Raw genomic sequence first — 13,925 nt, 5'->3', positions numbered from 1 at the left:
AAAATGTAGCTATCATTTTTATTCTAATTTGAAGCTGAAAATTTTCTAGTTGTTCGACTCTTTCTGAATGGACTCCTCAAAAATCTAATATTCTCAAACTTCTTAATAAGAACCTGCCAACAACGTTCAGACATGTCGCTTCACGCAAATTATACATATTATATTATACAGTGGTTTAATAAAATGCACAAGTGGAAAACTAGTTTCATTGAAATCATCACAATAGGAAGACGAGATTTTATCACAGAGAAAAACACTTTTCGACAGCAGACAGACTGACGTCACAGCAGATTGAGTTCTGCTGGGGCTGGGCATACGAATCAAGCACCAGAATCTGAATCAAGTATTAGTTCTGATTGTTCGGGTCGAGAAGTAAGAGATGATGTTTTCAAGCACTGAAATTATACACTTTTATACCCACTAAGATATAATTTATTGACAAGAATTAGAGTTGCTCAAAATCGATTGTATTTCTTCGATTCGGTGGATTCACATAGTAAATTGGTAACGCTGCACACCAAATTTGGCTCGATTCCAGCTGGTAGACGTGAACGCACATGAGTTTGAAAATTTTCAATTTATTATTAAAAAAAAATTAAAAAATATTCAAATTTTACTGTCAACCCCATGAAATTGTTGAGTTACTTAACAATTTTTGCTCAACTTCCAAACGGTAGAAGCGAAGTGATTGCAATTGAAAATTTTGGATTCGGAAAGATAGCCAGGACATTGGATGATCCCAGAATGATGAATGAAAAGCTCAAATAACTTCGCTTCTTCGGGTTGGAATCGAGTCAAATTTGGCTCTTTTTAGGCAACCCAACAATTTAATCTATAAATCCCCGGAATCCGAAAAAAAAAGTATTTTTGAACAACCCTAACAACCCAGCATTGTCAGAAAGTGCAATGATATAGATTTCAAGGTTGAAAAAAAAAATCATATTGAATATCATGGAAAACAAATTATCTTCAATGTGATGTAGAAGTGGCATGGTACCGTTTGTGGTCGCATAAAAGGTACATATTTGATCTTTCCAAATCTTTCATACTGATGTGACATCATAATGAATGATATTTGAATACTTGACTCGAATCCTAATACTCGATTCAGAACCGAATCACTCAGGTACTCAATTTTGCTCGGCCCTAGTTTCCACCGGAAAACTGTGTCAATATCCATTGGTGACATCATGATCTACGTGCGAGGAGAGCAGATGGCTGGTTTTGCGCAGCTGGTCGTAACTCCATTTCAGTTGCTCGACTTCGTTTTGGTGACGATTCCTGGTTTCGTCCAATTCCGACAGAAGTTTGTCGTTCGTAGAAATAAGCGATCTGCGACAAAACAATCAATGAAATTTTACGATGTAGGTGAGAGCCCGCACCGCCAAATTTTGAGTCATGCTTCTAATCCTTCTAATATGGAAGGAAAATCTACTTTTCAGATATTCACTTTCTATACTTCTACTTGTACTTTGGAAGAAATTGACAGCATCACTTCTACTTTTCCTTGAGCAGCAACCAAGGCTTAGGAGAATAGGAGCAGGTGTAAATTCTAAACTGATCAATTGATCATTGAAACCACTGCTCCGGCTCAGAAAACTATCGAATGGTTCAGTCAGCAGTCTGTAACAATAACCTAACAGTAACAATGTCGAACAAGTTTACTAGAATATAGAAGGTTCCCCTTCAAACTAATCGAGTAAATTCATAATTGTTGCCACTAAGAATTTGGTGTCAATCAATCAATCAGGTTTATTAATATTTTCATCTTTTCAAAACATCACAAGACTGCGATACAATGAAAAGATAGGAAGGTGTCGAAACAACTTGGAGTAGCCATTAAGATCAGACACCCACCTTAGCCTAGGCGAAGTAAATAAGAGGCATGCACACTGAATGAAAAGTAATGCAGAGAATATAAGACGCAAGCGACAAAATGAGGTGGCATGTGGCGGAGAGCGAGGTCGATGTTAGGTCGTGGTCCGGTAATCCTGAAGACTGGCTAGTGTGTTGCATCAATGTTTGACAACTTAATTCAACGCCGTGCACTGCACAATGCGCCGTATCAGTAACCACATCTATAGCGCCTATAATTTGAAAAAGTATCAAAATTTTCAAGATATATTTTTTCAATTGGGAATATTAACATAGTAACCTACATCTTTTCTTACATCATGGCCTTAGCTCACCAGAAATTAAGTAAAAATAGCACAATTTCAATTTTACAGGCCATAAAGCAAAAATGGTCTATGGTGCTTTCCTCCATTCTAAAATTTCGTAATAACGCTTCATCATAAACCGAAAATTTGTACGGAATTTTTTGTCGTAAATGACCCACTCGTTGTTTTTTGAAAAGCCAACATCCAGATCTATATTAGAACTTAACAGCAAACTTTAAAAAAAATATTTTGAAATTTCTCCAAGATGATTTGCACATAATACTTCAAACTTTAGCAACATGTAGGACTGTCCTATTTTTTCCTAAAACAGGCGTTGGATCGCAAAAGCAGCATAACAATTTTGTGGGACGGTGTTTGGCGTGTCGGAGCACTATTTCTCTAGTAAAATCCAAATTATGTGGACTAAAACTAGAAATTTTGGTATGTTGTTTACAGCACAGCGATGCCTACCAGCTGTCAAAATGTCACTGTGATGGAGATAGCCCTTCGCGAGAGAGCGCTGTTGAGGTGCTAGCCCCTTAAAATACATGCTCACAAGCAGGGTTAGGGTTGTAATGACTCGACTCGAGCCCAGATTTTCTGATGACTCGACTTGACTCGAGTCATTTTCTCAAAAACAAGGAAAGGACTCAACTCCATTCAATATGTGCATTGATTCGACTTGGACTCGAGTCATTGCGCATGACTCGAACCAAGTCATATGACTCGAGTCTCAGACGGCCAAGACCGACATTTCATTGCAATTTCGAAGTCGAGTAAGCTAACAACACTATTGGTATTTCGTCTATTGGCACTGGTACTTGAAAATGCGACCAGAAACTGCCAAAAGTGAGGAAAATTAGTATATTATAAATGCGAACCATTCGATATCACCACATAGAGTAATAAAAAGTGGGTTTAACAAGACTTTAACTGGGAACTGAGGAGTCAACACAATGACTTGGACTCGAGTCATAATATCATGACTCGGACTCGACCCTCTGCTCGCTGACTTGGACTCGGATTTGACTCGGTGGTGACTTGAAAATGACTCGACTTGACTCGAGTCAAAACTATAAAAGTGAGATTGATTTGTGACTCGGAGCCTTCTGACTTGGTTACAGCCCTGGTGAGTAGTTCTAGTTGCGCGTTTTGAAAAATTATAAGTTCCAATTGCGGATTTTGAAGAGTGAGTAGTTCAAGTTGTGCATTTTGAAAAGTGAATAGCCATCATTCTAGTTGCCTCGACTTGACTCGAGTCAAAGCTATAAAAGTGAGATTGACTTGTGGCTTGAAGCTTTGTGACTTCGTTACAACTCTGCTCACAAGTGACATTGCGAGACAATTCAGGAACACGGTAACAAGAATCAATACGCAAAACGGATGATTACAAACTGGAAAGCGCGCATCCAATCACTAATTCCTCTCTTACGGTCAGTTATATCCAACACCATGGGGTTTGGACGACACAGTTCTGGGATGCTCTGATGAATTTCCCTAATTAGGTTTGCAAATCCTTACTGACATGGCATGAATTCCAATTTGTAGGCATACAGATTAACACATTGTACACTTGTACAGTTTTGCGCTCCGATTACAAAACTATCACCAAAGAACGTGCATTTGCTCGTCTAATTCAGAGAGAAGGAGGTGTTTCTTGGTGTACGCGCCTCCAAATTGACATTGACATTTATATCCTCTGAAACCGCTTTGTCTGATTACTAATTAGCAGGGCAAGATTTTGTTGCAGTTAAATCTGTGAAAAGTTGCACTTATTTTTCACAAAAGTTGCACTAAAAAGTTGCATTTATGGACAAGTTCCTTGAAATTATTAGGGTATGAGATACTGGAATCGTTCCGTATCCAAGGCAATGTAGCAAAACTCAATGTTGGCGACTTATACAAAATCAATAGCCTGAAAAAATTGACCCAGTGAAAATATAATTTTTGGCGGTCTAGCCTGAATCTACGTCAAATCAGAAACGACACCAAATTTAAACTACAATGACATAATCAAGCGATCTATTTACCTATAGTGCCAAATATTTTCAGTAAAAAGTTGAAAAATCGATAATAAGTTGCAAAAGGTTTCATGAAAAATCGCGAAAAAGTTGCAAAAACTTTCGTGAAAAATCGAAAAAGATGCAAAAAGTTGCATGAAAAAATGGAGAAAATATGCATAAAGTTGCAATATAAGATTCCCCCAAACAGCTTAAAACACCATACTACATAACTTCGGAGTATTTAGGAAGCTGTAAAAAAAAAGTTGGCTGGGCAAAATCGAGTACCTGAGTGATTCGATTCCAAATCACGTGAAATGCTTCGAGTCGAGTCGAGTAATCGAGTATCACCAATTATGATGTCACAACATAATGTAATATGTCGAATTTCAAATATGTACCTTCAATTCGACCACAAAGACTATAATTCCTGTTATCCATCACATTAAAGATACTTTGGTATTTTTTCGACCATGCCGATTTCATTGCACTTGGTGACAATGTTGTGCGATGATCATGACTTCGCAAACGCGTTATTTCTAATAACGTTCGTAGCTCTGTACTATATGTTTCGTTTGCTACGATACGGCCAATCAAAGGATCCAAGGCTTCAACAGTGAAAATTAGCATCGAAACTATAATTCTCGTTGATTAATTAGCATTTAGCGGCGAGGAGAGTATAATTTCAGTACTCGAAAAAATCGTATTTTACTACTCGACTCGGATCATTGCGCCCAGCCCTACTAATTAGTTAATTTGCTCGGCCCACATGAGCATCAGTCCCATTTTGCGGAATGCATAGTGATCATAATTTTGCGAACCGTACAACGGGTCATTGGTGTTGCCCTGGTGACAAAATCATAGTAAAATGATGTGAATTCAGATAATAGTAGTAGCAGCTGCTTTTCAAACAACAGGATCCAAAATGAGGGCATTTTAAAGCACTTTGGTCTCTGGTCAGAAACAAATATTCAAAGACCCACTTGTGGCTTTCCTGCAGCATCTTAGTGAGATCGTCGAGAGATTCGTAGTTTTTCAGTTGAAATCTCATGTTGGCCACCTGCTGCGTCAGAGAACGCTTCTGTTTCTCGATCTCTGCCAGCTGCGAGTTTTCATCGCTAGTCTGAATGCAGATGCAAAGCAGACTTGTACAAAGGACAAATCTAGTTGGGCGACGGTCAACTATAAGACTTGTCTTTTGAGTAGTTCTGGTTGTGCATTTTGAAAAGTAGTTCTAGTTCTAGTTACAAATTATGGAAAGTGAGTAGTTCTAGGTATAATTCTAGTTGTGCATTTTGAATGTGCAGTAGTACCTTGTCCTCAAACTCGGAAATCTTCTTCCGAAGAATCTTGTTTTCGCTCGCAGAGAGCTGCAGTCTGGAACGCAGAGCCTCCTAGAAAAACGGTTAAATATTAATCACATTAACTTTACAATGTTCAACTTACACCAACTTAAGTTTTTGTCAATTTTTGACATATTTTTACTGTTCTCAATTTTCTACAATTTACAATATTTTTTAAATTTTAAACACATTTTTATCAACAATTTTATCGTATCAAAACAATTCAAAAATGGAAAGGATCGAAACGATTGATATTGATGATCAAAATTGAAGATTTCCTAAAACAGTATTTAGGGTGGGCAGATCTATGATGAATAATTAAAAATTTGCCACCGTAAATACTACTTTTTTCAAATCCAAAATTTTGTACTTCAATCAACTTCGCTTCTACTGGTTGGAATTGAGCCAACATTTTTGTGCATCGTTTTTGTAGACAACCTAACAATTCATGGGGTTGACGGTAAAATTTGAAAAATTTTATATTTACTTTTATAAAATTTATCCAAAACCTTTTTCTTATACAGCATTACTTCTATAAGTTGTAATTGAGCCAAAATTGGTGTGCAGCGTTTTTTATGCCAACTTCACAATTTGACCAAGTTGACAAAAAAGTTGTTTTTGAGCAGCCCTAATGTACAGCCCAAGCTTGGGTTGTTTCGCACGATACAGTTCCTCGGTAGTATTTTCAGAAAAACCAGAAATTAGATTAGAATGAAAATGAGGGCATAGCAGCATTTCACAAATTAGATTACAATTAGATTATCGGCAGTCCGCCCTAACTATACAAGTAGAATTATTTAAAAAATCTACCATTTCTTTCCGGTTGTCTCCAGAATCGCTGCTTGCGGCTGATTTGAACTTGGACGCAGAATGCAGCCTGGCATGAAGTTTCTTGTTCTCTGTAGCGAGTGTTGCGATCTTGTCGTGTAACGCCCGGATCTGAATGTCTTTCGAAGTTGCCACGCTTTCTTGGAACGCCGACAGCGGCTTCTCTGCCAGAGCTGCAGAAATACAGCAACACCAAGAGTTGGATAACCAGAATATTTTGAGATTTTCAAAATTACATTACAATTAGAATGATAGCTACATACTTTTTCCAAATTGACTAGAATTAGAATAATTGCTACACTGTTTTTACAAATTAGACTAGAATCAGAATAATAGCTACAGTTTTTTTACAAATTAGATTAGAATTAGAATAATGGATACCTTAAACAAAAACAGTTTTTCTAAATTATATTAGAGTTAGAATTATAGATACAATTTTTCTAAAGTAAACCAAAATTAGAATATTAGCTAGTTTTATACGAATTAGATTAGAATTAGAAGAGCTTCTTGGAGGTACAGAACTTCAATATACAATTAAATAGTATATTCATATTGAAATGAACCCGAATATTTTCGGCTGACACTCGTCAGGGGTAATCGTCAGCAACTAGTAGAGAATTGGAAAGAACATTGTATATCAACAATCGTATATCAACGTCATATTTTGCGATACGATTGTTGATATACAATGTTCTTTCCAATTCTCTACTAGTTGCTGACGATTACCCCTGACGAGTGTCAGCCGAAAATATTCGGGTTCATTTCAATATGAATATACAATTTAATTGTAGATTAGAATTATAGATACGGTACACAGTTTTTCCAAATTAGATCAGAATTCGAATCAAAGTTACCGTTTTTCCAACTTAGATTAGGATTAGAAATACTGAATTCATGAAAACTTGGAAATCGAATGAAGTTCAGTTCATATCAAATCAGCATAAGGATGGCATAATAAATAATAACTAAGCTTGAGAATAGAAAATGTCTGTGCAGCAAACTTGGCTTTTTCACACTACACAGTTTTACTGTGGCTTTTTCAGGAAAACCGAAAATTGCAGTAGAAATAGAAAACAGAAAAATTTCACAAATTAGATCCAAATTGTTAAATGTAAGTAGATTAAATGAAATACTGCAGTGTAGAAGTAGTAGTCGAAAATCATAGCCGCTAGAGTTACTCACATTTGAATTTCTTGTGGTAATGCAGACTCTTTGAACCATTCCAATATTTGTCGACCAAATCGAGGAGGTTGTCCAAGAATTGCGTCTGAACGGAGTCTCCGCCCCCGTTGGAAGTCTGAGCATTTAGAATATTCTCAATAAAAATTCCCAACAAAGCAACCAAAAGCGAGCAAACTTCATATATTCAAGCAAATGATCAGGATTATAATGACTTGAGTCGCAATTTTTTTTGACTCGACTTGTACTCGAGTCATTGCGCACGACTCGAGACATTCTACATGACTGGATTTAAGTCTCATGTATCAGGACTGATAGTTGAAAAATAGGCCCAGAAACTGTCTTTTATCTGTTTCAATAAACATGTTACGAGTGAGAAAATGAGTTTATTATTCCCGACTTGGATTTGACTCGAGGGTGAATTGAAAATGACTCGGCTTGACTCGAGTCAAAACAATAAAAACTTGGTTACAACCCTGCAAACAATGTTCTAGATCATAAATTAATTTTTCTCGCTATGTCTAAACCCAAGTCTAAATACGATAATGGCTGAAATTTGTTCAAAAGTTGCACGAAAATTGAAAAGTATCAGAAATTTTATATCCAAACCCAAAATAATTGTAAATTTTTGTCTGGCTAAAATCATAAAATGCATTTTTACAAATATGAAACTTAAATTTCGACACGATACCAAATTAATTCTAGATTTGAATATGAATTTTTTAATACTTTCCAATTTTCATGCGACACTTGAATAAATTAAAGCCATCAACAGTTTTAGACTCGTATTTAGACATGAGCCATAATTAATATCGATTACAACTTTTTAACAAATTCCAGCCATTAACAGATTTGGAATACGTTCTCAAATCAGAATTTAAATTTGGAAATACGAAATCTGCTAATCTCATTCTCACCCCAAAACTGAGACGCTTCACGTCGGGCAAACTAGAATATTCGTTTTCGGTTGAAAAACTGGCCTCGCTGTGTTCTGATGAGTGGGGAGGGTCTCTCGGGTTGCTTGCGGCCGCAGTTGGTGGGGGTGCCACTGACCCTGCAGTAATTTGAGATTTTACAAATGAATAAAAAATGATAATAGAGAAAATTTAGAAAAAATTTACGGTACTCAAATTTTGTAAATAACCATCGCGAGACAAACCTGGATGTCGAGTAAAGTTTGCGACGCTTTTGAATTTTGTGTGGATTTCTTGGTCGTCATATTCATTCCGGATTGGGGCCGATTTTTTATTTGAACGATGCTCTCTGAACAAAACCGATTCAAATTGACTCAAAAAAAAATTATATTTTGACGCGGACTCACGGTTCTTTGCCGTCACGGACATAAAAGTCGCCATTCAAATCTAAAAATAAACATAATAATAATACAATATATGAATGGATGTTCGGTGACTTCGCCTTTGTTCGTAACAAAAAAAAAGAACAAACCTTTGTTCTGACGTTGGACAGGATTCTCTTTTTCTGCGATTCTCAGCAATTCTGCGAAATATCGAATTGTAACAAAAAAATGTCACAATTTACTCAAGTATGTTTGTCAACTTGCACTGCTTACTACTTCTCGTACTTTACATATTCTTCTTCAGCTTAAAGTATTTGAGAGACCCTCGCAGGTTTGTAACTTGATAATCAATTCAATATTATATTCATATTATATTAAAACGAGTACGATTATGCTAATATAATTATTTAGTTTTATTTCAATAATTTATGTAGGTTGTATATGTAGGTAGTTATTTTACTGGCTAGGCCTACTTGATAAAATGGTTGAGCAGGCTATATAAACGCTGCACACCACTTTTGGATCAGTTTCAACGTGAAGAAGCGAAGCTAAATTTTACATTCATTGGGATTTTTTTTTAATTTTACAGTGACAATCCCATAAAACAGTTACGTTGTCTAAGAAAACGATGTATGACAAATCTGGATCAATTACAAACAACAGAAGCTAAATGATTGGAGCAAGAAATTTTGAATTTGAATGATATAGTATTTACGGTGGCAAATTCTGATTAGGAATTATAGATATACCCACCACAAATACTATTATTTGAAATCAAAAATTTTGAACATCAATACCTTCACTTCTACTGGTTGGAATTGAGTCAAATTCGCTATGAAACGATTTTGTAGACAACGTAACAATTGTATGGGGTTGCCAGTAAAATTTGAGAAAAACATATATTTTTTTAGTAAATTTGTAATTTTCTAACCCAAACTCTACAGGTTGGAATTGACCCAAATTCGGGGTGCAGCGATTTTTTTTCTGACCAACCTAACAACTTTATTGAATATCCAGTAAAATGTAGAAAAATGTATGTATTATTCGCTTGAAGTAGTTTTGACATGTGTTAAAAATTGATATTTCTACTTGAGTATCACGTCTGACTAATTGGAGCCCACCTTCGTGTGTGTGATCATTCGCCAGTGGTTGTTCTCGAACCCCTCCTGTCGGGAGCCGCGGGTTTCTGACATTATCTCCGTTACGCTTCATCAGGTCCATAACGTCCAGACAAGTATCTTCATTTTCCACGTCTAAATTCAGGGTTTATTGTGCGAGCTATATACAATGATTTGAGTGCTCAAATCTGAATCGAGAAATAAGGTAGGCCTATGTCTTTTTCGAGCACTCAAATGACACGTTCTTTGACGCTAAAAGAGTTAATTTATCAACAGATATTATAGTTCCAATTCCATTTTCCACTGTGGAAGCCAGGGTTGTAATGTCTCGAGTCATGACTGGACTCAGGATTTTCTGATGACTCGACGTGACTCGAGTCAATTTGTGTATTGAATCGACTTGGACTCGAGTCACTGCGCATGACTCAAACCCAGTCATATGACTCGAAATTCAGACGGCCAAGGCCGACATTCCATTGTAATTTCATAGAATATTGAAGTAAACATACTATTGGGACTTCGTCTGTTGGTACTGGTATTTGAAAATGCGACCAGAAACTGCTAAAAGTGAGGAAAATTAGTATATTATGAATGCGAACCATTCGATATCACCAAACAGAGTTATAAAAAGTGGGTTGAACAAGGCTTTAACTGGAAACTGAACAGTAAACACAATGACTTGGACTCGGCCCTCTACTAGCTAACGTGACTCGGTGGTGAATTGAAAATGACTCGACTTGACTCGAGTCAAAACTATAAAAGTGACATTGACTTGTGACTCGAAGACTCGTGACTTGGTTACAATCCTGAGCCTTCAAGCTCAATTTGTCATATCACAGCATACGAAACCTGTAGTACAAAGTTACGGACGTTACCGACAACGACATGTCTGTGAAGTCGCGATCAACCAACAGCATTGTCACAAAGTGCAATGAAACAGGTGTGGTAGAAAACAATACCGGTATCTTTAATGTGATGTAGAACTGGCATTATATCTTTTATGGTCGCATAAAAGGTGCCTATTTAAACTTTCAAATCTTTCATACTTTTGGGAGGTCACAATGAGTGATTATCGAATACTCGACTCGTAATCGGATGACCCAGTTTTTCATTTCATTTCGAGCGATGGAATGCAGTATCTTACATGTCGGTCTTTTAATGTGGTTCTTCACATATTGCGCTCTTGGCTGGCTCAAAGTTCGTGGCTCTTCTATTTCGGAAACTTTGGTTTGTTTGTGGTCGTCCATATCGGCAGCCTGCGTCAACAGTGTGATCAAAAATTTGAGCTAAGATTTCTTACTATGACCAGATTTGGAGAACCAGATCATTCTCGATGTCTAATTAGAACAATGGTAGCGAAATGCCGTCATGTAATTTGTGAAATGTTTCTATGCCCTCATTTTAATTCTAATCTAGTTTCTGGTTTTCCTTCAAATGCTACAGAACTGTATCGTGCAAAACGAGCCAAGTTCGGTGTACACTGTACAGACATTTCGTGCTTACAAGAATGTTTGAGAAGTTTGATTTGGTATGAACTGAACTTGATTTTTGTTGGATTTCTTTCTAATTTTGAATTTTTGTGAACTTAGTAATGCTAATTCTAACCTAATTTCGAAAAACTGTGTAGCTACAATTTTAGTTATAATCTAATTTCCGGTTTTCCTGACAATGCCGCAGAACTGTATAGTGCGAAACAAGTCATTTGCAATTCCAGTCCTTATGATAACGAACTCTGATTGAACCCGATTTTAGCAGCATTTATTCTAATTTGGAGCTTATTTCAATTTTTGCACATTCAGTCACTATAATTGCAATCGAACACGGAAAAAATTGTGTGGCTATCACTCCAATTCTAATCAATTAGAAAAAGATGAAAATTTTCTCGTCGTCCAAATAGACGCAACAAACCTGTTCATTTGAAAAATGCATCAAAGCCGCCTTTCTTTCATTGTCACGAACAGCGCGGTCGTCTGTATGCGAAAAATTTCAATATATCGTCATAACATATTACAGGGAACAAAAATCTCACCAAAAGTCGTCAAAAACGGTAACATGTGCACCACGAAAAGTCGGTAATCAGCCTCCGTCTTCGTGACGGGATTCAGACGTAGATCGAGAGTCCTCAGATTCTGGTTTTTGCGAAGTTTAAAAGTCTCTTTCAAGTCCGGCACTTGGTTGTAGTACAGGTTCAAAATTTCCAGATGTTTCAGATGAGAAAGACCCTAAATGAGACGTTTTTTTTAAACATTTGAGTCAGGGTTGTAATGACTCGAGTCATTCGAGTCAGTGTGCATGACTCAATCTAAAAGAGGCCAAAAATTGTCTTAGATCAGTTTGTATAATCCTGATAATAGTAGATGTGGTCAAAGTAGTCACACTCAAGTAGAAGTAGCGGTTTCCAAGTAAGTATAAAAGTTAGTATTCTAAGCCTAGTTTTGGCCAAAAAATGGAAAACTGTGAAATAACAAAAAAATGAGCATTCACCTAAGCACAGTTGCATAAAATGAGTCGAACATGACTTCAACTTAAGGCTGAACAGTATAGGGCTGTTCAACAATAACTTTTTTCCCCGGATTCCGGCCATTTACTTATCAAATTGTCATGTTACCCTAAAAAACGCTGCACACCAAATTTGGTTCAATTCTAACAAGTATAGGGCTCCGCAGATCCAATTGAATAGGGAAAATTGAAAAAAAAATTCAAATTTTCCTGCCAACCCCATGAGCCATGATATTGTTGAGCTGTCTTCAAAGACGATGCAAAACAAATTTGAGTCAATTCCGACATGTAGAAGCGGCGTAATGTGAGTTTTTCGATGATAATCCTCGGATTATCATTGATCGGTGGATAATCAGAGAATTATCAACGAAACACTCACATAACAGCCCTACTGAACACTGAACAGTAATAAACAGTAAGCCTATGACTTGGACTCGAGTTTCAACACTACGACTCCACCCTTTGCTCCCTGACTTGTAATTGACTTGGTGGTTTAAACTGACTTGACCCGAGTCAAAGCTAGAAGCCATCCTTACAATAACGCCAGGCGTTAGTTAGTCTGGTACCGTATATACTTACGTCAAGATTGGAGATCGCATTTCTGGACAAGTCAAGCTCTGTGAGTCGCGAAAAATTGCTCAGTGAAGTCGAGAGAGCACCAATCTTTTCGTGATAGTTCCCAGGTAACGCCAAAGTACGAACATCCTCTGAAATAGTTGAAAGTACCATCAGTTCATCATGCTATACCTATTGTCAGTGCAGTGTCTCTTCCAGTTATCTTGCACTGTGCAATGTGTGCTATAGGCAACTCTCTAATAGTTGCTGACGATTATCCCTGAAGAGTGTCAGCCGGAAGTATTCGGGTTCATTCCAAAATCATTACATTATTCAATTGTATTACGAAGTTCTGTACCTTCACGACTTCAACATGAATATAATGCAAGTTGGAACAGATATATACCTGTATTACTATAAACGAATACTTTACCTAGTTTGTCGTGATTTAATTCTATCCTGTTCGTTACCCACTCTTCATCGATTTTCAGTGCCATTTCTGCAGTCTCCGGATAACTATCAGACAGCAAACCGTACAGGGAGAGCAAATCGATTTACGGAAAAGTCAAAAATTAGCGGTTTTGCGAAACGCCACATGGGGGCGACTACGGTTTTGTGTTAGCAACGGTTACGCCACAAGTCCCTTTTATTTCTATTATTCAAAATAAAAATACGTGTGGTGTAAATAAATCAGTGGTCTCCACAAAAATAATTTGAGTTTGCTTAATTTTCTGATACAATGCAAACGCACATATTGTTGGAGCGATTTTCATTGACTGAGCAGGAAGTGGAACAGAATCTTGGCGGCTATCCGACTCCGACAGTTGTCGAGCATGCCCATTTTCCAGCAAGTCAAAATAAACCTAGCTTCTACTGAATAAACACTAAACAGCCCAGAAGATTACCGCCTATCTCGCCTATCGACACATGCATTTTCACCGCTCGTA

General features: G+C 37.0%; 1 protein-coding gene across 1 annotated transcript; it reads right to left on the bottom strand.

Moving 5' to 3' along the window:
- Positions 1-139: 139 nt before the first annotated feature.
- Positions 140-13,570, bottom strand: LOC145442665 (centrosomal protein of 72 kDa-like). Its single transcript, XM_080320644.1, has 15 exons — positions 13,412-13,570; positions 13,003-13,130; positions 11,954-12,146; positions 11,833-11,894; positions 11,069-11,180; positions 9,928-10,059; positions 8,956-9,006; positions 8,831-8,870; positions 8,669-8,772; positions 8,427-8,563; positions 7,513-7,627; positions 6,313-6,503; positions 5,473-5,553; positions 5,143-5,282; positions 140-1,332 (listed from the first exon to the last, which is right to left on the bottom strand). The coding sequence occupies exons 1-15, from the start codon at positions 13,473-13,475 to the stop codon at positions 1,170-1,172; spliced, it is 1,713 nt and encodes a 570-aa protein (XP_080176770.1). The 5' UTR covers positions 13,476-13,570; the 3' UTR covers positions 140-1,169.
- Between the last annotated feature and the right edge of the window lie 355 nt (positions 13,571-13,925).

This window comes from Botryllus schlosseri, chromosome 7, assembly GCF_051294905.1.
Source record: "Botryllus schlosseri isolate E-star chromosome 7, Bs_hap1, whole genome shotgun sequence".
Lineage (NCBI taxonomy): Eukaryota > Metazoa > Chordata > Ascidiacea > Stolidobranchia > Styelidae > Botryllus > Botryllus schlosseri.
This window is presented reverse-complemented; position numbering and strand designations above follow the sequence as displayed.

Excerpts from the sequence above, each read along its gene's own strand:
- LOC145442665 (XM_080320644.1), bottom strand. The coding sequence starts at position 13,475 with ATGGCACTGAAAATCGATGAAGAGTGGGTAACGAACAGGATAGAATTA. Across the intron at positions 13,131-13,411 it reads ATTAAATCACGACAAACTAG|AGGATGTTCGTACTTTGGCG; the intron begins GTAAAGTATTCG and ends CAACTATTTCAG. Across the intron at positions 8,871-8,955 it reads TGTCCAACGTCAGAACAAAG|ATTTGAATGGCGACTTTTAT; the intron begins GTTTGTTCTTTT and ends GTTTATTTTTAG.